Source organism: Hemiscyllium ocellatum, chromosome 31 (assembly GCF_020745735.1).
Source record: "Hemiscyllium ocellatum isolate sHemOce1 chromosome 31, sHemOce1.pat.X.cur, whole genome shotgun sequence".
NCBI lineage: Eukaryota > Metazoa > Chordata > Chondrichthyes > Orectolobiformes > Hemiscylliidae > Hemiscyllium > Hemiscyllium ocellatum.
In genome coordinates this window covers 34,922,808-34,949,423 of record NC_083431.1, presented here as the reverse complement: position 1 = coordinate 34,949,423, position 26,616 = coordinate 34,922,808, and the positions used below count along the sequence as shown (strand labels likewise).

Sequence of the window (26,616 nt, the reverse complement as noted above, 5' to 3'; positions counted from 1 at the left end):
TTATCTCTTATTCCACTGAGGTTACAAGAGTAGGACCATGTGGAAACGCAGGATTTCTTAAATTTAATATGGGTACTCACATGTTTATAACAATGTCACATGTGAATGTTTTTGAAAATGTCAAAGAAATTTAGCTTCGAGCTTCCACTGTCACCTTTTATTGCTAAATGGCCATAAACCTTCAGGAAATTGCTATGACCAATGTAGAAGCTGAGTGAAATGTGTCAATGAGATGGAGTAATTATGGGACTATGGAGACTGTGAGCTGGTGGGGAGGTGTTGGTGAGTTTGGGGTGTGGTGGCTCAGTACCTGTACACCATATGGATTCTCACTCTCATGTCATCTGAACTCAATCAATGTTCGTCCATTATGGAGTTCTCTAGTAACTACGTGACTGGCTGCGGAGACCATGGTGACCTCACTCGTCCTCCTTTTCCAAGATGCAAACCTTTCTCACCTGTTATCTTAGCTCAGTCCTCTCTGCAGTGCTTTCCTTTGTAAATCTCAGAAGACCATCACCATTCTGAAGTCCCTGCTAATGCATTCCAAAGGGGGCCCCTCAGATCCATCTCCGTCTGAATCATTAAATAATTCCATAGAAGTCGGTTTCCTGTCACTAAGTCCCCCTGTATTTACGCGTGGAGAGTCCCTGACACTGATCCAGCTTCCTCGGAGCCAGCTCCCAGAGTATACAGAATGTCTGACACTCCTGTTAATTTTTTTTCCTGTTTTTTTTCTTTTTTTTTTACTGCTAACCCCCACACTACCGCCTAACTGTGGTAGTGCTTATTTTTTCCCCAGCACCCATATTGTGTGTGTGCAGATGTGAGACGCAGTGAGAGACACAAGGTGTACGAATCTTTATTCAATTTCCACCACCAGGAAGATAGGAATACACCAGAGTGGCCAGTGACAAGCAGTGCCCTTCACAAAAGGGCAATGCTGTGTGATCAAACAGTGAAGGGGAGGGCAAGGATTAAGTCGTCAGGGCTCAGAACACTATAAACAACTCTTTGAAGAACACAAGAAAAATTCAACAAAACTAGACAGGAACTGCATTCAGTACAAACCAGGAGTGGCCAGGGTGCAGTGAAGATTCAGTAATCAACCATTGTTGTTTTTAGTATACCCATTAAATAGCAACACTGACCTCTCACCAACCCTCAGCCCAGATACCAGTGCTTGATGCATGAACAATTCCAAATAACTTCCAGCTTTATGAATATTTTTTCAAAAACTGATTGGTTGGGACATTCCTGTTAATTTTTTTTTAACCCCAGGCGGTAGTGCTTATTTTTTCCCCAGCACCCATGGTGTGTGCGTGCAGGTGTGAGGCACAGTTAGAGACACTAAGTGCACGAATTTTTATTCAATTTCCACCACCAGGAAGCCGGGTGGCCAATGACAAGCAGTGCTCTTCATATCAAAGGACAATGCTGTGTGATCAAACAGTAAAGGGGAGGGCAGGGACTAAATCAAAATAGAGTTGGAGGGGGAAATAATGCACTCCACTCCCTGTGGCGCCCACCTCTCCCTGAACAACTCCATGGTGTTGGTGGACATCGCGTGCTCCTTCTCCAAGGACACCCAGGCTCTAACATAACCGCGGAAAAGGGGCAGGGACACTCCTGTTAATATCTGTCAGCCAGGGCTCCCTGATTGGACAAGATTAACACCCCCAATCAAGGAGCTCATATTCTATGATGTCCACCAGATTGAGCTCATTACCACCACTACAAATCACATCTTCAATAATCCAATTGGTTGTTCTACTAACCTTCTGGATTCATGTAGCTGCAGTTGTAACTTCCCTCTACATCAGTGGTAGAGTGGCTGACAGGTGTCATTAGACATCTCACATCCTAGCCGCGCCCTCTCCCCGCCCACCCAAAAAAAGTAACTTAGTCTGGAACCATGTGGAAATATGAAGCTGTGTCAGAGATGTGACTGGTTAGGCAACCTCCAGCGTATCCAGCACAAATATGAATCAATGTTCAAATGGTCACATATCAACTGCACATGATCATAGAAACATAGAATCCCTACAGTGTGGAAACAGGCCATTTGGCCCATCAAGTCCACATCGACACTCCGAAGAGCATCCCACCTAGATTCTTCCCCTACTATATCCCTGTAACCCTGCATTTCCCATGGCCAATCCACGTAACATGCACACCCCTGGACACAATGGATAATTTAGCATGGCCAATCCACCTAGCCTACACATTTCAGACTGTGGCAGGAGAAGAGAGCACCTGGAGAAAATCCGGAGGAGTGCAATCTATTTTGATTAATGAGTGTGACGGTTTGATCTAAAGGGACCTTAACTGCAAGGGCGTATTTCATGAGCCTTTCGAAATCCAGGCACTGCAGCAAATCAGTCATCCTCTCCATCTAATTGGTCTCATGAGCTGTAAAGTGATGTAATCAGCAGTCTTGGTCACCTAACACATCCAGTTATGTGTAGCAGATTATGAAATCCTGCTATAGTCACCAGCAGATTCCTGAAAGGAGCCGGAGGCAAAGGAAGTCAGGCCTGTGGTGCCTAGCTGGCCCACGTGGAGGAAGGTCTTGTCCCAGGAGGCTCCTTATTTCAGCAACAATCTGCTGGGAAAGTCGAATCCTCCTGGGACAGTGTTGCTGAGGCATGTCAAGAAAGTCAATCTTCTGTCTGCATATCCTGTGGTGGGGATATCTCCTCCTGCAAACTGGAGATTTGATCTCATCCCGTCTGTCCTGAGGAGTGTCAGGGAGTTGGGGAGAAAGCAGCTGCTGATGCTCCTGCCCCTGTGCTGCAGTAAAGACTTGCAGGGGAGAAGTGCAGATCAAGAGGGGTGAAATCTGAGATAGCTGAAATGATCTCCAAAATGTTGGATATCACCTCAAAGAGCAGTGAAAATATGATCAGAGTATACATCCTCTGAGCAAATATCTTTCAGCGAGGCAAGGAAAATAATGTCCCATTTCAGCGTTAAAAATCTTTGCAGTTTGACAATTTCCAAGCCTTGACAATCCTTCTGTACTCTCATCTTGTTGACCCTGGTGAGATTTAAGGAGAAAGTGAGGTCTGCAGATGCTGCAGATCAGAGCTGAAAATGTGTTGCTGGAAAAGATTTAGACAGCTCAAAAAAATTCTACTGGCAAAATGCAGAGCTAAATGTGCTTTCAATCACCTTTTCACACATTTAAACATCACACCCATCGATGACAAAGGTTTCCATACACTTTCCAACAAACACCAAATATTTGTGAGCAGGATCACCTCAGGTTACTAATATGTTTTAACGTTTTCTCTCATTTACTCACCAGCACCAGCCCTCACCCATGCAAGTAAAAATTCTGTACTCAGTGCTGAAGAAATATATCTGAGGTATAAGGAAATACTTTTAGGTTGCATAAGTCAATGAACCCTGTACCACCTCTACTTACAAAATAGCTTTAAATTACAGATCAAGATATCTTATAGAAAATGATCAGGAAAGCAGTCAAGGAAAAAGAAATAAAAGGATCAGTCAGAAGTGAGTTATAAGGATTACAGAAGAAAGGGATCAGAGAACGAGCTGCTCATTTCCACCCAGTACTTGATAGTTTACAGCCACAACCTTTTCAGTGGCCATGGGAAGCCTGAGGGGTGAGCTTTCAGTTGGTAACTGAACACTCAACCATCCAAGTGCAGCATAAACATGAACCCTATTAAAAGCGTCCAGCTGTGCCCAACCTATCAGAAGCTTAAATCTATGTTTGTTGCCTTATTCCTGCTGACACAGCTGCTCTGAGCTACAATTGCACATAGTCATGTTGATCAATTGATCTTCCCTGCTGAATAGAAGGAGAATGGAAGAAAAGCTTGTAGTCAGTTAGCAGTGTTTGGTCCACGTGTTTGAGTACACACAATGAGCTTTGTCTTGCATAATTTCACTAAATTGCAACAAGCAGTGCAAACAGGGCAAAATCAAAGCTGAGAATTTTAGAAATCTGATCCAGTCATATGGCCTAATTATATGCCTCTTTGCTCTTTACACGTACTGACTGACTTGTTTGCAGTCTTAATATTGTCAATTTTTTATTTCAGAGAAAGCAGGTTCCATTTGTAAAGTTGTGAAAATCAACTTTATAACCTTTCAACACGGTACTGAAAAAGAATGAGCAAAAAACCAAATTGAATTATTCTTCAGTTGCAGCATTTTTTTTCTTTCTGTTCTCTTTCTCTTCCCTTTCTTTTCTTTCTTATACCCACTTGGCTGTGGGATTTATAATTTTTCAGTTTCTCTCCTCAGTGAAAACAACAGAATAGAATGAAATGACAGCATTGAACATTCTCCAGTAAAGCTGCAAATCCCGTATTTTTAAAAGAAGCTTTCAGCATTGAGTAGGATCTACGTTCATCACAGGACACCCAGTGAGATACAGACAAATAAGAATTGAAATGAGGGATTTTATGTTTGCCAGTGGAGGAGTGGAGTTCTAAAGGCCGTCAGTACTTTTGGATGATGATAAATCTTATACTGTAAGATTACACAGTTCAAAGGTAGTAGGAATTGCAAAAAAAAGGAAATGAACAATTGGTTTAATGTGTGGTTTTAGTATGATCTAACATTAAGTTGCTCAGGATCACGGAGACAGACTCACCACTCGGAGGTTGGCTTCTTGCAGTTTCCTGGCTCTCTCTTCTAACCGCTTGGCAATGTTGGCCAGCTCCGCATTCTTCCGTTTTAGTCGCTTTACTTTCTCCTCTGTCTCGGGAGAGCTGCTCTTCCGCTGAACAAAGAAACACATTTTAAACACTTGCTTGCTACCCTGTGATCCTCACAGTTGCAGGTAGAAAGCAATCATAACTGAGGATTGCTTCTCATGCTCTGACACACAAGCAGCCAACAGGAGGTACTCCTAACCTGATAAACATGTGCAAATGACAACAGATTGAACAGTGGCATTAATAGAAACCTATGCAGTATCACACTGGCACTGAATCCAGGTTCAGAAATGAAGACAAAGAGACATGAAAAAGAGTACTCAGAAGAAGGAGACCACCAAGACAGACAGGAAGAATGGACAGAGTAGAGGGGTGAGAGAAGAACAGAATATTAAATGTGTAGAGAGTGGAGAGGATAATGTCAAAAGAGAACGGGAGAGAGATATAGAAAAGATAGGTTGAAAAGTAGAATGCAAGATTGAGAAAACAAAGGTATATGATAAGTTACTCAAGACATAAGGCGAAGGGGATAAATGAAGTGACCACAATACTAAATGAAATATAAAATGAACACACTGTTCTTACCAATAAAGTATTTTCCTCTCTAAGTGTTATGCATGTGTGCTCCAACTCCTTGACAGCTTTTAGCAGTTCTGTGTTGCGTCTCACCAGTGATCCATAACTGGTACCATTCTGCAAACAAAACAAAAAAAAAGGGCACTTCAACGGAAACAGATTCCTGTAAAGCCAAAGATAACCTTACTGATTTAAAAGGCTGCTACAGTTTTTAGTAAACCATCCATTTTGGAACATATAGTACATGAATACTGAGTGATGTGGACATGAATACTGGAACTATATGTGACATGACAAAGGAACAATTCATCTCTTGTGTTTGATTTACAAAGCCTTTTATTTTAATTGCATGACTTAGAGTACACTGCTACAATCCTTCTCATACTGAGCTCCTAACCAGTTTACAGCAAACCATTTAGCAACCTGGCAAAAGCCATTTGTTCATCAAGGTCATTTACCTTTAGTTAATATTAGCTCCATTTTTTTCCCCTTCTATCACATCACTCCCTACTTTCTCCAGAAAAATATGTGAAACACGTGTATTACTTACTTCCATACTGATTTCTTCAGAATTGGATTCCACATTTCTATATTGGGTGAAATAGTTCTGCCCTTTCTCCCTCTTCTAAAAAATTACATCACCAAATTGAGAACAATATTTCTGGATTAGCTATCCTCGAGCGAAAGAGTAAAACCACTTACTCAGGGACTCTCCAAAGAATAAAGAAACATCCTTAATCATGATGCAATACTTGGATTCCTGACACTCAGAACCATTCATCAGCACCTGTGATGGAATAACATCTTTCCATAAGTTTATAATCAGAATGACACCCACTCTCCAGATGAGAAGCAATACAACACAACTTCTTTAGAATTGTATTTTAATCTGCTACTAATGTAATCCATGATCTTATTTCCTCTTTTGCTATGTCCATAGATTTCTTCATGATAGTCAGTCAATCTCTCTTGATCATCACCTACGTTGATAACAATGTAAGTAATAAGGGTAGGCCATTTAGCCTCTCAAGCCTGCCTCAGCATTAAGTAAAATCTGTCCCAGGCCTCAACTCCTCTCTTGTACTGGCTGCTCATAGCCCTGATATCCCGGATATTTCCAAAATCTACCTACCTCCTTAATAACTTTAAATGGTCTAGTCTGCACAGTTTTGCCAGGAACAGAATTCCAGACATTCAGTATCCTCTGGGAGAAGAAACATATTCACATCACAGTTTTAAATGAGTGTCTCCTTATTCTGTAAGTATATCCAATTGTTTGAGATTCCCCCACTAGTGCAAACATCTGAACATTGACCCTATCAAGCTCCCTCAAAACCTTGTATGTTTCAACAAGATCACCTTTCATTTTTCTAAATTCTAATAAATAAAGGCCTAACCTGTTGAGCTGTTTTTAATGAGTTAACCTCTAAACCCCAGGAATCAGCTTTGTGACTCTCTCTTTTAAACTGCCTCCAATGCCAATACACATTGTCTTAAACTGTGCAGCTGTAACAAGTCTCACTCCTTTGTTAAATCCAGCCACATAGTAATAAAAGTCAAAGGTCCATTTGCCTTCTTGATTACTTGCTGCAACTGCATGCCAATTATTGGTGTTTCATACACAGGAACACCTCTGCACTGCATTTTCTGATATCTATCTCCATTTAAATAATAGATTGCTTTTAGATTCCTTTCCCCAAAGTGCATGATCTCACATTTCCTACATTAAACACCACCTGCCAATTTTTTTGCCCATTCAGTCTATCTAGATCTCCACACAGATACTTAATGCACTTATGTTTTCTACCTCTCTGTGTATCATCAGCAAATTTGGATGCATTACACTCTCTCCCTTCCTCAAAGTTATTAATATAGACAGTGAATGATTGAGGGCTAGGACTGATTCTTGTGCACTCCACTAGCTACATCTTTCCAACCTGAAAAAGATCTATTAATCTTGATTCTTTGTCTTCTGTGCTTTAACCAATCCTCAACCTAAGTGAATACATTAATCCCAATACCATAAGCTCATATCAAATGCCTCCTAGAAATCCAAATATACCTTTACTATCAGTTCCCCTCTATCAACTCTGCCTGTTATATCCTCAAAGAACTCTTGCAAATTTGTCAAACATGCTTACCCTTTCACTATACTCTGAACTATTCTGGTCAAGTTATGCTTTTGTAAATGCCCTGCTATTTCCCCTCAATAATGGACTCTAGCATTTTCCAACAATAGGTGCTAGGCTGACTGTCCAATAGTTTCTTGCTGTCTGTCTCCCTCCCTTCTTGAATAGGGATGTCACCTTAGCAATTTTCCAATCTGCTGGACCCTCCCAGAATCCAGTGGGCTCTTGAATATGTCAGTAAATGCCTCCAATTATCTCTGCAATTATTTCCTTCAAGATTCTTGGATAGAGATTATCAGATCATCCATTACTTTGTTCCTTATGATAGAAACTGTTATAAGAGTTTTCCTCCCATGAGCACCATGATAATCTGTTATCTTTGGGATGTTTATAGTGTACTCCAACATGAAGACTGATGCAACATATTAATTTAAATTATTTATAATATCCCTATTACCCATTTGTTATGGACCAGGACAGATCCCTCAAAACATGTCAAGAAGGTAGCCCAGATCCAAACTTTGCGATTTGATTTAAGCAAATGTACAGTGGATATTCCAGGAAAGAATCAGCTGGTCAAACAACTTAGTTTTAAACAAAACAGAATTCATTTACAAGATTACTGAATGAAACACAAACAACAGAAAACAGATTACCAAATAACTTATCCTATCCGAAAACCAACAGACTATCCCAACTTAAAGATGCTGTTCCAAAATACATGCAACAATGCCCATAAATGCCCCTTGGCATAAAAGGAAAGATCAAACAAGTTTGAAAAGTAGCTAAGTCAGAGAGAGAGGGAAAGTCCAGCAGGCTTTCTTCTCATACACACACACACACACACACACACACACACACACACACACCTGCATTAAACCCAAACCAGAGGGTAGCTGAGTTTGGAGAACCGGCCATTCCCCTTTCATTATGCAAGTGTTTTTTTTTACTTCAAAGCCTTCTGCCAGATGCAGTATCTGTTAGCTGTAAACAATCTGGCCCTAAGATCCATCCAAACTCAGACTTTTCGGAGCATGTGTCATTTACACCCTTTCTGAAAAAAACTAAGGACAGCATAACCTTGTTAAAGGAGCAGCTTTGTCACACATCGTTAATGGCGGGATCACCTTACACTGAAAGACTGAAGTGACTGGGCTTGTATACCCTTGAGTTTAGAAGACTGAGAGGGGATCTGATTGAGACATATAAGATTATGAAAGGATTGGATACTCTGGCAGCAGGAAACATGTTTCTGCTGATGGGTGAGTGCCGAACCAGAGGACACAGCTTAAAAATATGGGGTAGACCATTTAGAACAGAGATGAGGAGAAACTTCTTCACCCAGAGAGTGGTGGCTGTGTGGAATGCTCTGCCCCAGAGGGCAGTGGAGGCCCAGTCTCTGGATTCATTTAAGAAAGAGTTGGATAGAGCTCTCAAAGATAGTGGAATCAAGGGTTATGGAGCTAAGGCAGGAAGAGGATACTAATTAGGAATGATCAGCCATGATCATATTGAATGGCGGTGTAGGCTCGAAGGGCTGAATGGCCTACTCCTGCACCTATTGTCTATTGTCTAATTCTTCAGATCCATCCTCCAAGGTCCCACACTTACTTTAGCCACTCCTTTTCTTTTCATGTACCCATTTGAAGCTCTTATGTTTTGATTTCATATTTTTTTACCAATTTACTTTCATAAGCACTTTTTTTCTCTTTCATTAGCTTTTTAGTTATCTTCTGCTGATTGTTAAAAAAAACTTCAATCCTAGTATTCGTGGCTTTGAATAGCTTAGATTTTATTATATTCTCTCCCGAGTAGCCTACATTAATTGCAGGTGGCTTACCTTTCCATTGAATCCTTCTTTTTGACCAGAATAAATTTTTGCTGAGTTTTCTAAAATATCTGCTGAAACCTCTGTCACATCATATCTACTGACTTTTCTGGATCACTTTACAGAAGTAAGGAGAAAGAATCACCCAAATTGCCCTTACTTAAGTCAAGATACTGTTTGAGCCTAGATTTGCTTTACCTCAAAGTGAATTTGAAATTTTAACATGTTGAGATCACTGCCCGACTCCCCCACCTTCCCCAGAGGATGCTAAATTATGAGATTCCTTATTAATCCAACCTTGATACACATTGCTCGATCAAAAATAGCCTGTTCCCATTTAGGTTCTGCAATGTACTGTTCTAAAAAAAATCCCTGATGCACTTTACTGATTCATCTTCCATGTTACTCTTGCCCATCGGATTTGTCCAGGCGATATACAGTCCATTTCTCTACTTAACAAATGTCATAACAAATGAAGCTGTTTCTCTTGATCAATGCCTTCTACTGAATATAGGATCGCTTGCTTGGTTACTGTTCCCACATTATTTACTTCACCACGAATCTGCTTAAGGGTACTTTACTGTATTTTTTTTTAAATCTGCCTTTCTTTGATGTATAAGACCTAAGATTAGGTCATAAAGCACATCAATCCTACTTCATCTGTCAATGTCATGGCTGATCTTCAACCTTAACTTCATTTTCCCACCTGATCCCATATTTCTCAATTCCCTTTGAGTCCAAAACTCTATTCATGTCAGCTAGCATATTTTTGACAACTGAATATCCATAATCCTGCAGGATTGAGACGTTTTAAAATTTACAACCCCAAACTGAAGAAATTCCTTATCACGTTCCTGAATGGTTAGCCCCTTATATTGATGTGACTATAATCTCTGCAGGTAAAACAGCTTTCTGGCATTTATCCTCACAATCCCTCTTGGAATCTTATATGTTTCAATGTCAAGTCACTAATTAATAATTAGACATTGAAAGTACAGTCAGATCTTTTAGTCAATTTCTCACATACTGGATTGTCAGGTATTGACTGAAAGTAAAAGGAAGGAAAGAAAGTTACTGGAGAAGATTCTCAGGAACGGAATTAAGAAATATTTCAAAGCAAATGGACTTATTAGTGATTGACAGCATGGTTTTGTATGGCGGGGGTGGTTGTGATCAGTTTCTTTGAGGAGATAATGAAGATAATTGATGAGGGAAAAGTGGTTGATTTGTTTACATGGACTACAGTAAAGTCTTTGACAAGGTCCCTTATGGCAGACAGGTACAAAAGGTGAAGTCACACAGAATCAGGGGTGAGCTGGCAAGATGGATGCACAACTGGCTTAGTAATAGGAGACAGAGGGTAGTGGCGCAAAGATGCCTTTTGGAATGGAAGGCTTTGACTAGAGGTGTTGCACAGGAATCAGTGCTGGGATCTTTGCTGTTCATGATCTACAGAAATAATTTGGAGGAAAACGTAGCTGCTCTAATTAGTCAGTTTGTGGATGGTACAAAGATTGGTGGAGTTGCAGATAATGAGGACGATTGTCTGAGGATGCAGCAGGATATAGGAGGCAAGGGCAGAAAAATGGCAGATGGAATTTACTACAGACAAATGTGAGGCGATGCATTTTGGAAGGTCAAGTACAAGTGGAAATTATACAGTGAATGGCAGAACCCTTGGGAGCATTGATATGCAGAGGGTTTCAAGTGTGCAGGTCCATAGATTACTGAAGGTGGTAGCACAGGTAAATAAAGTAGTAAAAAAGGCTTAGGGCATGCTTGTCTTCATTGGAAGGGGCATTGCATTTAAGGATAGACAAGTTATACTGCAGCTTTATAGAATTTTAGTCAAGCCACACTTAGAATATTACGTACAGTTCTGGTCTTCACACTACCAGAAGGATGTGGATGTTTTGGAGAGGGTACAGAAAAGGTTTACCAGGATATTGCCTGATATGGGGCATTTTAGTTATGAAGAAAGGTTGGATAGACAGGGTTTGTTTTCACTGGAATGCAGGGGGTTGAGGGGTGACCTAATAAAAGTTTATAAGATTGTGAATGGCATGGATAGAGTGGAAAGTATGAGGCTTTATCCTAGGGTGGAGGGGTCAAATACTAGGGGACACAGGATCAAGGTGTAAGGGGCGGTGGGAGGCGGGAGGGATGTTTAAAAGAGATGTATGAGCCAAGTGTTTTGCACAAAGGGTGGTGAATGCGTGGAAAATGCTGCCGGGGAGATGATTGAAGCAAACACAATAGCAACATTCAAGAAGCACCTGGACAAATACTGAATAGGAAGTGAACAGATGGATACTGATCCTGTAAGTGAAGACAGTTTAGCATAAGAGGGTCAAATGTGGCAGCACAGGTTTGGAGGGCCAAAAGGTCTGTTCCTTTTTTTATTGTTCTTTGTTCTTTGGATGGACATACGTTCAGTGGAAGGAGGGAAATTACAAATAGGATGCTTCAGAAGGGAGGAGACATTAAGGAAGAAGGGAGAAAATGTATCTAAGAGACAGGGAAGAAAGGATACAGGTTACTGTTGCTGAACAGAGAAACTGCATTAGAAAAATCTCCATTAAAGCATAGACATTTTAAAAATGAGTCTATGAGTAATCCACTTCATTCCTGCAGAATAGGATAACAGGGTAGTCAACTCTTGACTATATGTTTGCCTTTAATAATTCTCTTTGTTGCAAGCAGACAGCGTGTATGCTCCTTTTTACTGACAATCATGGGATATGTATCTTTTTGGCAAATAGGAAAAAGCAGTTCCCATTAAGGCTTTAATGTCTTTGAACACAGCCACTTGAATGACAAAAACAAAATAGCCCTGACTATCCAACAGCAGTTAAATCATCTCAATTTACTTAGATTGTAAAATAAAAACTCATCATTTTGCTTCACTTCTCCTTATACAAAGGATCCCATCAGTTAACTCTGTAGGACTCCACCTGTCACAACATAATGACATACTGTCATATTCCTCTGCAGTACTCTAGTTCACAGAAAGGACAGAAAGCATACTGAGATTAACATACCACAGCTATCCTTTCAGTAACCACATGTCTCTCAAACATTGCTGCATCATAAACACTAGCATTTGACAGGAACATACAAAATTATTGAGCCACACAAATTGCATGTCTGATGACAAAGGCAATGATGAACAGGAAATTCTTGACATATAAGAGGCCCAGGTAAGCACTGACATGGTTTACATATGGACACTCACTGACGTGCAGATACACATATAATCACTAACATGTGGGGACATAGAGAGAATCACTGACATGTGGTGACACAGAGAGAGAATTACTGGCATGTGGGGACTGTTATGGACCACACCAAATTCTCAAAACACCTTAAGATGATTGTCTAAACTCTAATCTCTTCTTATTTTAAAGGCAAGTGCCAGACGTTGTGTTCTGGATGGAAATTGATCAAACTACCACATTTGAAGCTAAACATACTTTATTCATTCAGCATTATTAAAATACAATGAAAAAAAAGAAGGAATTGGAATAATTAACTCTACTGGAAAACCTAACCAAATAATAGATTATTTAACCACTAAACAGTAATTGCTCCAATATAGTAACAGCCCACAACCACACCCTTAGCAAAGGCAAATTCAGTAAACTACATTGTCTCACAGACAATTCTCCAATCCAGGAGGAAAGAACATCAAGAGACAACTCCAACAGACAGAGTAGCAGGGAGAAATGGACTGTAGCTTCCAAACCCAGTTTAAAGACCCCAGCAACTGCCATTAAAAAATTCTGTCTCTGGGGGAGCTTGACCAGACCCATTCAGGCTGCTTCTACTCTTCCAACGTTTAAAAAAAAAAGGCCTCAAAGGCTGTTTACTTTATTGGATTCAAATAGACAGCTCATCTCCTGTCTTAAGACTCAGTACCACTGTCTTAAAACTCAGAACCGCTGTCTCAAAACTGCTCTTCAAAAAAAAGGACAAAATACATCTCTTTAAGCCATAGTATCATCACAGGACAGACAGATAATCACTGACATAGTGGGTCACACAGTTAATGTGCACAAAGGGCACACAGAGAATCATTGATTTACAAGAATTTCACAGATAAACATGGACACTGAGAATATACAGTTCATCATTCTGACATGAGAAAACACTGCTAATTACTGACTATTAAGAATACACAGATAATCAAGCATGTGTGATGAATACATGTGTAATGACTAACTCATGAGAGTAGACAGGTAATCAATATTTCTGCTTTTTATTTGATGTCCTCAATCAAATACCTCTAAACTAAACTTAGATTTTAGATTGGTTTTGCAGACGACACCCACTGGCTTTGCAACTGACTGTAATGGCACTCTCAAATAATGGTGAAAGCACAAAAAATATTAATAATGATACTCTAATCTTACAGAAAAATGTGGAAAGATGTTTTGCTGGTCACATTCAGAAAACAGCATCGCCCTAGTGAAGGGTTTCGGACTGCACTGCAGTGTTTCACACATCTGTCAATCTGTTTTACTAACGACAATTTACTTAACATATTATTTATTCACTCCCAATGTTGAGCTATTTTCACAGCAAGTGCTGACAGCTGTCCCTCGAGGTACTTCTGCAGCACACAAAGGTTAAAAGAGCTCTTCCTGCCCACCTCCAGGGGCCATTCAAAGATCATTTGTTCAAATAATTACATATTTCTGAACTTTATAGGACAAGCATTAAAGACAGTATGAAATTTAAATGAATGAGTTGACAGTAAATCAACCCTAAACGAATGTTTCAAATTCTATCCACACAATATAGTGACCTTGCAATCAGGTAAACAATCCCTAACCAACTCTGCAGCCCATGACCCTATAACGCCTTCACTCTGAGGGTCACAAGCTACTTGTCTACCCACACTACTGTAGCACTCACTCTGCAGCTGCACAGAATTTTTAACAGAATCTGGCCAAATCAAGCATACATGACATGACAGCATGAAGGGAACCTAATGTCAGTTGCTAACAGAGAGGAAAAACACTGGAACTACTATTGAACTGATGATTCATACACCCAGACTCAGATCCTGAGGTCACGGAGTCAAATTCCCACAACAGATTTAAATACATTTAATTCACTAATTTTAATTTAAGACAATTTTACAAGTAGCAGTTGAACTATCATCAATTGCTTTACAAGCTGACTAAGTTCACAGGGAAGGAAATCTGTCCTTCTTGCCTAGCATGACCTACATGTGACCTCAAAGTCAATACCGCAGACACCTCTGTCACCATTCCTTATATGTCCGACAATGGCACAATAATACACAGTTCAGAGGGAGTTACCCTGAGAGCTTGCAACAATTACTCTGGATCCCATGAAGTCTCATGATCTCAGATTAAACAAGGACAAGAAAATGTCCTCCAGGTAATGAAATGGAATTTGGGGAGGGATGAGGCAGCATGGTGGCACAGTGTTTAGCACTGCTGCCTCACAGTGCCAGGGACACAAATTCTGTTCCAACCTTGGGTGACTGTGTGAAATTTGCACATTCTCCCAGTGTCTGCATAGGTTTGCTCCGGGTGCTCCGGTTTCCTCCCACAGTCCAAAGATGTGCAGGCTAGGAGGATTGGCCATGCTAAATTGCCCCATAGTGTACAAGGATATGCAGCCTAGGTGGGTTAGTTCAGGGATATGGGCATAGGGTGAAGAGGTGGGTCAGGATGGGATGATGTTGAGTGGCTTGGTGCGGACTCGATGGACCAAATGACCTCTTCTTGCACTGTAGGAATTCTATTATAATCCTATAAATCAATGAACTCCTCTATGTGCCATTTGAGGGAAGCACTGAAAGGCAGAAATCATGCAGGTTGAGGGACCTTAATGTCCAATACCAGAAGCGGCTTAAAAGCACCACAACTGAATGAACTTGCAGAATCTTGAAGGACATAATGACCAGAGTGGCCTACAGTAGATAGTGAAGAAAACAACAAGAGAAAGAAACTTACTCGACATTGTTCTCATCAATCTTCCTATAGCATCTGCCATTGCAGTATAGGTGGGAGTGATCGCTATCAAGTTAACTTACCAGCCATCAAGTTGTATGACATATGTACAAACATAAGATAGATTTAGAACAGACCTAGCAGCTCAAAGATTTATGAGGCACTCTGGGCTATCAGCAGAAAGAGAGCTGTATTCAATCACAATCTGTAATTTCATGATCTGGCATATCCCTTAATGTTCTGCAGACATGAGTTTGAATTACACTTGGCTTTTGAATTCAATAAAAATCTGGAATAGAAAGCTAGCCAAAGGCAACCATGTAATAACCATTGTCATTAGTTGTAAAAAGTCATCTGATTCACCAATGTCCTTTAGGGAAGGAAATCTGCCTCTTTACCTGGTCTGGCTTACATGTGACTCCAGAATCATAGCAACGTGGTTAACTCTTAACTGCCCACTGGGCTTTTAGGATCAGGAAATAATGTTGGCTTAGCCAATGATGTCCACATTCCATGAGTGAATTAACGATTTTATCTTGCCAAGGGATCAATCCTGGTTCATTGAAGAGCACAGGGTGACTCTGCAGACACAACATGATGCATATCTAGAAAACATATTGGCACGCTAGTTAAGCTAAAACACAGGACTATGTGCATATCAAACAGCAGAAGCAACATGAAATAGAAAGGGCAAAAAAAAAATCCTGGAACCATTGGATCTGATCTATGTTCTGCAGACTTGTCATAAATAAAGGTCAATGATTAAACACCAGCAATATCCAAATTCTCAATGCTGGTGAAACATCAGTGCAAAGGTCAAGTCTGAAATATTTGCACCCATCTGCAGCCAGATGTGCTGAGTAGATGATCCATCTCAGCCTTCATGTAAATTTACAGAATCATACATGCCATACTTTAGCCATATCGATTCATCCCATATGATATCAAAAAATGGTTGAAGGAACTGAACGCTAAAAATGCCTTGGGCCTTCACTATTACAACTGAAGACTTCTGCTCCAGAAGTAGCCAGCTCCCTAGCTTAACTTCTCTAGTAAAAGCTACAACACTGGGCATCCACCTAACAAATGCAGCAAAGTGCCCAGCTAGGCTGTTCTACCTCACTGAGGCAACACACAGGAAATCAAGCCCTGCTATTTCTGGAGTCATCACAAAAGTTTAAAACTTTTAAAAGTATGCAGAATTTCCCAATTTAGGTGACTTTCAGACCCAGGTTGGCAGAAATCACAGACCAAGTTTCTATACTTAATAAAAATTACCATTTATTAAAAGTAAATAAAGTCTATCTGCAGGTAAACAACTATGAATACATAATTCTAGTAGTAAAAACTCTAACCTTTTATATACTTCCATTTAAACAGGAAATATAGTGGGTGTCATGGAGGGAAGGGAAAACTGGGAATGTGATTCAGTAGTCCCTGTTCATAGAATACGCTGAGGTAGCTCTTGTGTTGATAAGATCTTCCTTCTCCAGATGTTTACATGAGGCAAAGAATGGCTGGTTCACACTTACAAAATGCAATGATGTCAGGAAACTTAACAATTAATATTCACAGTTTACAGCAACTGCTGAAGGAAGTTGGTTTTATTCAGGCTTACTGTGGGTTTTGCTACAGACAACAGAGACAGCCCTGAGCTGATGGAGATTTGGAGGCTCCTCAATATCATGTTCACCGCACCAAATTATTCAGCTACCTGACAATCAATCACACAGTTGTTGGTAAGCACAAGATCTTTGTCATCAATAGCTGGTTACTAGTCCACAGGCAAATTATCTACTTTTTGCAAGCTTCCATCTAGAAGGACAAGGGCAGCAGATACATGAGAACATGATACCTACAAGTTCCCCTCCAAATCAAATCCCACCATGACATGGAACTGTAAGACTATAGCTTCATTGTTGCTACGTCAATATCTTCTACTTTCTCATCAACACTGTGTGGGTATCCATATCTGATAGGTTGCAGAGGTTTTTCATGATAACAATAAAACATTAACTATAAATTGTCAACTTTCTCATCTGATTTTCATCAACTGAAATGGTTTCAGAAAGAAAAAGAATTACTTAGAAAAGACTACAGTGACCACCTGGCCACAGACTGAAATTCATGAAACCATCAACACATTGAACTGGTTTGAACTGAAATTAACATGTTATCAAAGAAAATGAAATCAGTCACCCAGATCTCTTGTTTTATTTACACCTGCCTGATACGTTTCACATATTGGAGATGAAACACTCATTTGCAAATGTCCAACTTGGAAATAATTACCTCAGACATGGAAATATGCAAATGAGTCATATTTTAAGTAATTGCTCTGGCAGAGGAGAGATATGGATTTGTAACTGGAATAGGGGAAGCTCTTTCTCTCTGCTTTTTCAAAGACAGGACTATGCAACCAGTGAGACAATATAAACAGTGACAACTCAAATTGGAGAAACATCCGGACACAGAATGCAAAGGAATCCTCAATATTCATGGCTACTGCTAGCCTAGGACAGCACTAGCTAATTGTGTTATCACGTTAACACCTTAGGATAGCCGAAGGACATTAAATTGAATATGTTTTATCTTCCCATTACTACTGGACAATATTTCTTACTATTGTGTGTGTGTGTGTCAATGTCTCATGTCAAAATTCCTCTTTCTATCACTCAGGAAAACCTAGTAATTTCCTATCTTTAGCCAATTAGTCAATTACATTTTAATTGGAATATAGTATAGCTGCACACTAAAAACAATCATTAAGTCTTTGTTGTGGCCAATCTCTTCACCCAGTCATATCAGGTTCAAGAAGGTGCCCCACCACTACCGCCTCAAGGACAATAAGGGACAATGAGGTAAGAGAGAATGCATCAGTATTAGATGAACAAATGTAGGCTAAGACTACACAGGAGACAGCTTGCTTAAATCTAAATATAGGTTTGTGCGGGTGAAAGAACTGGAGCATTGCAACTATCAGCCACTGCCTCAAGTCTACAGAGCAACTAATACACTATCTTTGTGCATCAGACTCTGACTAACAATGAAACCACTAAACATCATCTGTAACACAGAGACCTTTCTAAAAAATAAACAATATGACAGTAACATAAGAAAAACAGCAGAATAACACTGGACATAGCTGGAGTCAGACAAAGAACTCTGTTTCCTGACCTGACCTAAGTGTTTCTAGCACTTTCTGCTTTCATTTCAGACTTTCAACATCTGCAATAATATGCTTTTATTCATCTGCACGAATACGATCACTAATTTTCATCAAAGATTACAAGTGACATTTATTACTTGGATGCGTTAAGGCTATTTTCTGGTGAGCGCAAGGTGATCAGTGCAATTTGGACAGACTTGGTGCTTCCTTCCTGCCTTATGTTGTGAGGATCACTCAGGGCTGTCGTTCCACAATAGGTTCCACCCACAAAACAACAAGGTGTAAGGAGAAAAGCTAGAACTATGTTACACAGATTTCAGATCTGGAAAATATGACAATCTAGAGTGTCTAACAAGACCTGACTGCAGAAGGTGCCTACCCTTTACTACTGAAGCCTGGAATAGACTCCAAGTCCCATGCAATCATGCCTGACAAGTCACCTCTGCCTTGCTCATTAACCTTTGATGCTCTAGCTTTCACTGCCCATAATGCTATGAAATTATGTCCATAGGTACAGCGAGCATGCAGAATTGTGGACAGGTTTAGAGTTCAACATATTTATCTGACATCGTTAACTGTTGCACTGCTCTACTGATTAACCAGTGTGTTTTTTTGCCAGATTTAATCTGGGATCAAGAAACTCATATACTGCAAAATGAAGAAGAAGTATAGAAATGCTGACACTATACCTACTCTACATAGCGTCATAAAACAAGTAGTTCATGATTACTAACCTCTCTACTAGCTGCAGAGCCAAGAAATTTATATCTTTAAATAGGTGCAATAAATGTTAATAACATCACAAAGACTCCGATCTGGCAGTCAGTAGTACAGTGTGTTCAAATGTAAAATTCAGTGTCATGTTGCCTTTCAAATGAAAAACCACAGGGGCAAGGAAAAATATTCAATAACACATGTTCAGACACAAAGAGCCAAGCTTCTCTTTCTAACACCCAGTGTCTACACTGAGTACCAAGACCTTTAAACAGCAATTTTCAGGAAGAAATTGCAAGTGGTGAGGGTTAATCAAGAAAGATTTCAACAATAGTCGACACTAAAATAATCAACAATAGTTTGTACCTAGTTGTTTTGCAGGTGGGACCCATCATGGAATAACAGCCCTGGGTGATCCTCACAACATAAGGCAGGAAGCAGCAAGTCTGTCCAAATGGAGCTGATCACTTTGCGCTCACCTTGTTGTCCAGGAAACAGCCTTAATGCATCTACTGGCAAATATCACGGTGGCTCAGTGGTTAGCATTGCTGCTTCACAGTACCAGGGATCTGGGTTCCATTCCACCCTCAGGTGACTGTCTGCAGAGGTTTCCTCTCACGGTCCAAAGATGAGCAGGTTAGATGGATTAGCCATGCTAAAATGTCCATAGTGTCCAGGGATGTTTAAATATAGGGATAAGATGGGTTTGCGTGGGATGCTCTTTGGAGGGTCAGTGTGGACTTGATGGGCCGAATAGCCTGCTTTCACACTGTAGGAATTGTATGAAACACTGTAAGAAACATCTGGATCATTTTGCACTTACGCAGCTTGTCCAAAATAACAAATGCCTGAAAGCATTTTGTACAAAATTGTAGAACTTCAAGGAGAGGCTACAAGATTTCTAATGAGGTGGAGGGGTTTAGGAACAGAGTTCCAGAAGGTAGGAACATAATGGCTGTAGAAGTGGAGGGAAGGACATGTGAAAGGAGATTTTGAATGCCAGAAACAAGTCACTGTTATCAATACACTGGAAAATACTTCCTACAAAAATCAGATTAGACTATTTCAAATGCCTCCACATCTGGTTTTACCTGCTAATTCTCTGCTCTAAATCAACTTGTAAACATTAGTCAAGATGCTGTATGGTACTCAGAGTTTACTTGGAATATAATTTCGTATTGAGAGTGCATCATGGGATACAAGGGATCCCACGTGAAGTCAGGATGCAATACAATACTAGAATTCACCATGCTAGTGAATTGGAAGGACAATTATACTCATATCCATCATATTATTTTGTTTAAGAAATCAAGAATAAAATAAAATGTGGTTCATTGTAGGTATGGGTTTGCATAAACACAATATCTTTAAGCAACTGATAGGTGACAAGCTTTCCCACTATCCCTGTGCTTTTCCAGTAAGTGTGGGGAATTAATTGTACAGCATGCCACTGTAAGTAACACAGATTCTGTGTTGCAAAATGCACAACACCATGAATGCGCCTTTAGCTACCAACTATTCAGATATCAATCACATACTGAACTGCCAAATAATGGATACTGGTTGGACTAAACATCCACAGTTACATGAGTAATCTCCCTGAATTAGTTTGTAATCCAAAAAAAGTGAAACAGCTTCAACTTGTATGAAATGTGGAAGAATCAGGATATTAAACAGAATCAATTTTAATGATGGCCGAGATGATGGTCCATCAGAAAATCTAAAATATATTCATGGTGTAATATGTTGTGAACATCATGCTCCATGATATCACTGAATTTTTTATGAATCAAAATGGAGGATTTATCAAATTTTCATAATTTATCCTTTTGAACTGTATAAAGCACATAGCAATACAATTGCAAATGCTTTATTTTCAACCTGGACTTAAATTGAAGCCTGGAGCATACGACATGCAGCACCAACCTGGGCCTCTGTCAAATTCCACAGAGGCAATGTCAGGCAATCATGTACCAGTCGGTCTTCCTTAAATCCAGGGAACTCTGTGACAAGCACAGACAGCATCAGCTAATTGGTGTCCTCAGGCAGGTTGGTTAAGAAGAGGATGTTATTGGGAGGATTCTCAGGCATAATTTCAGCAATGAGTGGCATTTGTGAACTGTTGTTGAAAAAGCTTTGGATAGTTGATATATTGCATAAATAGTGCACCACTGATGGTTGAAGTGAATGTTTAAGCATATGGATGTGGTGTCAATCCAATAAGCTCAATTGTGTTGAACTTCCTTTTAGCGTTGTTAGACCTGCACTCATCCAGCCATGTGAAGACTACTCACCATACTCCTGACTTATGCCATGCAAATTATGCAAGTTGTTTAGGAATTTAGAAGTTGAGTTACTCATCACTCCTGACCTGCTCTTGTACTAACAGCTCTATGTGCTGGTACAGTTGCATTTCTGGTCAATGGTGACACCCAGGGTGTTGTCTTTATAAATAAAGGAAAGTTGTTGGTGAAGGAGTTGAAGACGGTTGGACCTAAGACACCCACCCTACAACTACTTCCTCGACTGAGAAGACTGGTATCCAATAGCAAGCAGCATCTTCCTTGGTATAATGCCTGTCTTCAATCAATGGAGAATTTTCTCTTTGATCCCAATGATTTCAGTTTACTTGGGCTCTTTGATGCCACACTTAGTTAAATGTTGTTTTGATGTCAAGGACAGTCACTCCCACTTCTGAAATTCAGTTCCTTTGTTCATTTGCCATGGAGTTGATGTCAGCATAATGGTACCTTGAACGTTGCTCATCATTCATCTTTGGATCTGTGTATCCAAAGTATGGTCCTGAAAAAGCACAGCAGGTCTGGCAGCATCTGAGGAGCAGGAGGATCGATGTTTTGGGCATAAATGATGAAGGGCTTATGTCCGAAACATCGATTCACCTGCTCCTCGGATGCTACCTGACCTGCTGTGCTTTTCCAGCACCACACTCTTGACTCTGATCTCCAGCATCTGCAGTCCTCACTTTCTCTGATGAGTATATTTGCACATTTATTTTTGGTTCATCATGAAGCAACAATATCGCATTGCAAAATACTGGTGAATAGTGCAGATATGTATAAGATAGAGGCACTAAAGGACGCATAAAACTGGTCCTCATTAAAGTGGTACACAGCACCAAGATGCATCACAAAGTTTCAAATTATTACTGTACCATACAATGTGTAGATTGCAGTAGTTTGGAACTGCTGCATAGCATGCCATTACATGTAAATGGTGTGCAGTACACCAGCAAATTGCTGGTGCAAAGTTCAGCAATATGCATTCCGGCCTGAAATGCAAGGATAAATCAGCAGAACACAGTAACATTATACCATATTGTGCCATTAGGACCTTTAATGCTTCAAGTAATTGCTTGATCACTCTCCACTCTTTAAATGCTGCACATTATATTTAAATCACTGACTGATGCAAAACTAAATATATAGATCTGAATATTATAACTCAGAGATGACCCCAACTCATACATACATAGCTTACATTCTATGGCTCTTGCATATGAGCTGCTCAACGGAGCAAACACAAAATGATTACAAAAAGCCTGGGACATAGCATAGAATTGCTTCCATTAATGGTACATCGTCCAACCAAGAAACAGAAAATCATTAATAAAAATAAAAAATACTAGAAATATAAACTAACTTTCTAGTTGTAAACCTTCAAAGACATCACTCATTACTGGATATGTAAATTCAAACAGTCAAAGAAGGTGATGCACTTCACTAAAAACACTAAGCTGCAGCAAAACTGAACAATCCCATGGGTCAGTTTCAATTTTTGTCCAAAAAGAACAGAAAACACTGGATATGCTCAGCACGTCAGGCAGCATCCGTGAACAGAAAACAGAATTCATGTGTATGTCTTTGCATTAGTTCCCATGATGCACAAATAGAATTAACAAAAGGATATTTTTGCCCAGCCATTTCAATCACTGGCTCGAAAATCTCTGAAACAGAATTCACTAGGGATTGGACTGCAAAAGCAGGAAAGTAGAACACAAAGACAAAATTAACAATCCTCAAGAGAATCAAAAGATTAGAAAGTACAGCCACAGCTCAATGGATACATAAACAGAAAAAAAGTGTTGTGTCGATTCATGTACTTAAATGAGTTAAACTCATAAATATTGCCTCATAAAATGGTACTGTAGTTAAAATAGATAGTATTCAATAATACATGCTTGGCAACCTGGACACATTGTGCTTGGAATGATAATGTAAACTGCAATGAAGCAGGGCTGAACACTGCAACTTCAAACACTAACGTGTTCAATTCCATTAATCTCAAGGTCAAAATAGAGCTTCACTTAATCCTTACATTATGTTTTGTTACCTTCCTCAGAGATAGATTCCATTTGTGGGATGAAACTAATTGGGTTGTTGCACACTTATATTATTTTCTAAGACTGTTCTCTCCCCTGATTTTTTTTTCCTCCTGTCTCAAACCGGGTAAAATTTAAGTGGCCCAGCAGCAGCTCTGGTAGTTCACCATCCACTTCCTCAGGAGATAGAGAGATAAATGCAGAGCCTGATCCAGTCTGCACTTAGTATCTTACAATAAAAGTCACTGGATGGTGGAAAGCCTAATAATTTCCTACATTTCTACACAATGAATCATAGAAAATTGAACAAACTTGTTAATGGGTAAACCCTCAGAAAATTAGTGGTTGGTTTTCAAAAACAACACTAACATGATTTAGAACCAGTTTACACTCCTTAGAGGCCTGGGATCCATTTACCAAACAAACAAAAATAAAGGACCACAGATGGAGAAGTCAACAGAGAAATATAAGGAAAGGCACTCACAAAACAATAGCACAGATTGGGAAATTGCAAGAGATGTGATGAATACAGATTGTTCCAAACAGACCGGAAACAGATTTACAAGAAAGGAATATGAAAAGTGACTTGCAGCTTTAAGGGTATTGTTACAAAATGGCTTGGAAAATTCCAGCTGCTCAGTGAGCCTACCAGTCAGATTTGAAAAGAGTAGGCCATGAAAACGTGACTAAGGTGGGATGGACAGCAGAATGTCTAAAGAAGGCATTGGACAAAGTCACTCATAGGAGCCCATTGGCTAAAAGTGAAGCCCATGGAGAAGAAGGTAAATTACTGACCTGGAACTGGCTAGGGAGAGAAGACAGCGAGCAGGGATAATGGGGAAGTATTCTAATTGGCAGTATTGACTCATGGTATTTTTTTTTAGACTTACAGTGTGGAAACAGGCCCTTCGGCCCAACAAGTCCACACCGACCCGCCGAAGCGCAACCCACCCATACCCCTACATATGCCCCTTACCTAACACTACAGGCAATTTAGCACGGCCAATTCACCTGACCCGCACATCTTTGGACTGTGGGAGGAAACCGGAGCACCCGGAGGAAACCCACGCAGACACGGGGAGAATGTGCAAACTCCACACAGTCAGTCGCCTGAGGCGGGAATTGAACCCAGGTCCCTGGCGCTGTGAGGCAGCAGTGCTAACCACTGTGCCACCGTGCTGCCCAAAGAGAGATTTTGCGATAGGGACTTAATTATTTACTAAACATAAAAAGTACAAAATGGGACAGGAATAGGCCACTTGGCTTATCAAACCGGCTCTGCTATTGAATAAGATTGCAGCTGATCTAAAAATTCTCCATTCCCAGCCACCCCCATAACGTTTCACCTCCTTGCTGATCAAGAGTGTAAATCAGCCTTATAAAATATTCACTCTGCTTCCATCTCTATTTAAAGGAAAGAGCTTGAAAGACTCAGAACCCTCAGAGACAAATTCTCCTGATTTCGGTTTTATTATGGAAGGAAGGTAAGCAGCTAAAGGTGACTGGGGTGAGCACACTACTCTGGGGAAGTCCTATACTGATGTTCTGGGGCTGAGATAATTATTCCAGCAACCTGTTATGTTTGATTCTAGCTGGTGGAGAGTTATCCCTCATAGTCCCATGAGCTTCATTTTTCTGGGGCTACTAAATGCCATACTCAGTTAAAGGTCACATTACCGTTAATGCCAGTAACTCTCAAGTCACTTCTGAAATTAGAGTTGTTTTGGTTATGCTTGGACTAAGGCTGTAATACGTATTGGAGTCCAGTAGCTTTGGCAGAATCCAAACATGGCATCAGTCAGCAGGTCATTGCTGAGTAAGTGCCACTTTATAGAACTGTTGACATTTTTTCCATCACTTTGCAGATGAACGATGGAGATGAAATCAACAATGTTGGATTTGATCCTGCTTTGTGTGTACAGAACAGGACATTACAGGCCCATTTTCCCCATTTCCAGACCATTTCAAACTGGAACAGCTTCATTAGTGGCATCAGTAGTTCCATGGGTAGAGCACCATGCCTTCAATATTATTGCCACAATGCTATACAATCCCACCTTGGCAGTGTCCAGTATCTTCAGCTATTTCTTGACATCATGCAGACTGAGTCAAATTGACTGAAGACTGGCATCCATGATGCTGGGACCTCAAGAAGAGACCAAGATGAATTATACACTCAACACTTTTGACACAAATGCTTCAGCTTTTGTCTTTTGCTCTAATATGCTGGCCCACCTCAATCATTGTGGATGAGGATGTTTGTGAAGCCTTCACTTTATATTAACTGCTTGATTGTCCAAAACCATTAAGCTGGATGTGGCAGGTTTGCAACGTTTAGCTTGGACTTGTTGGTAATGAATTACTTAGTTCTGTCTATCACCTGTTGCTTCTGCTGTTTCATATATAACTATTCCTGCCCTCCGGCTTCACTAGTTTGACATCATATCTTTAAGTATGATTTGGAGATGCCGGTGTTGGACTGGGTGTACACAGTTAAAAATCACACAACACCGGGTTATAGTCCAACAGGTTTAATTGGAAGCACACTAGCTTTTGGAGCAACGCTCCTTCATCAGGTGATTGTTACCTGATGAAGGAGCGTCGCTCCGAAAGCTAGTGTGCTTCCAATTAAACCTGTTGGACTATAACCTGGTGTTGTGTGATTTTTAACTATCTTTAAGTGTGTCTGGTGCTATACCTAGACTTCCCTCCTGAACTCTTCAGTAAAGCAAGGTTGACTTTCCAGTCTGATGGTAATGAGTGATATACCTGGCCATGAGGTTGTAGATTGTTGCTGAATACAATTCTTCTGCTGCTGATGGCCCTCAATGTTATATGTATGTCAAATGAAACACAATGGAGAGCATATCAATCTGAAGATTGGGCTTTGTCAGTGATCACACCTACCAATATGGATGATATATCTGACACAGGTGATCATGGGTTTTTTCCTTTTTGGTGCTTCCCTCACCACATGCTGCAAATTAGTATAGTGACTATGTCCTTTAGAACTCAAAGCTCGGCAACATTAGGACCACTGTCCTCACCTCCAGTACACTCTATACCCTTGCCATCTTCAATCCACCTTCAACTGGCATTCAACATGGAGGGGTACACTTACAAGGGCCATGACAGGGGGTTAACTTGTAACAGAAGCAGAAAGTTCCCTTGCCCATTGAA

General features: G+C 40.2%; 1 protein-coding gene across 7 annotated transcripts in view; it reads right to left on the bottom strand.

The window, feature by feature from the left end:
- Positions 1-26,616, bottom strand: part of LOC132830300 (peripheral-type benzodiazepine receptor-associated protein 1-like) — a 299,306-nt gene that overhangs the window by 165,578 nt on the left and 107,112 nt on the right. For all 7 annotated transcript variants that reach the window (XM_060847882.1, XM_060847879.1, XM_060847886.1 and 4 more), the window contains exons 2-3: positions 5,280-5,387; positions 4,631-4,759 (exon numbers count right to left, since the gene is read on the bottom strand). In XM_060847882.1, coding sequence (XP_060703865.1) covers positions 4,631-4,759; positions 5,280-5,387 — 237 coding nt within the window. The remainder of the gene's footprint in view (positions 1-4,630; positions 4,760-5,279; positions 5,388-26,616) is intronic.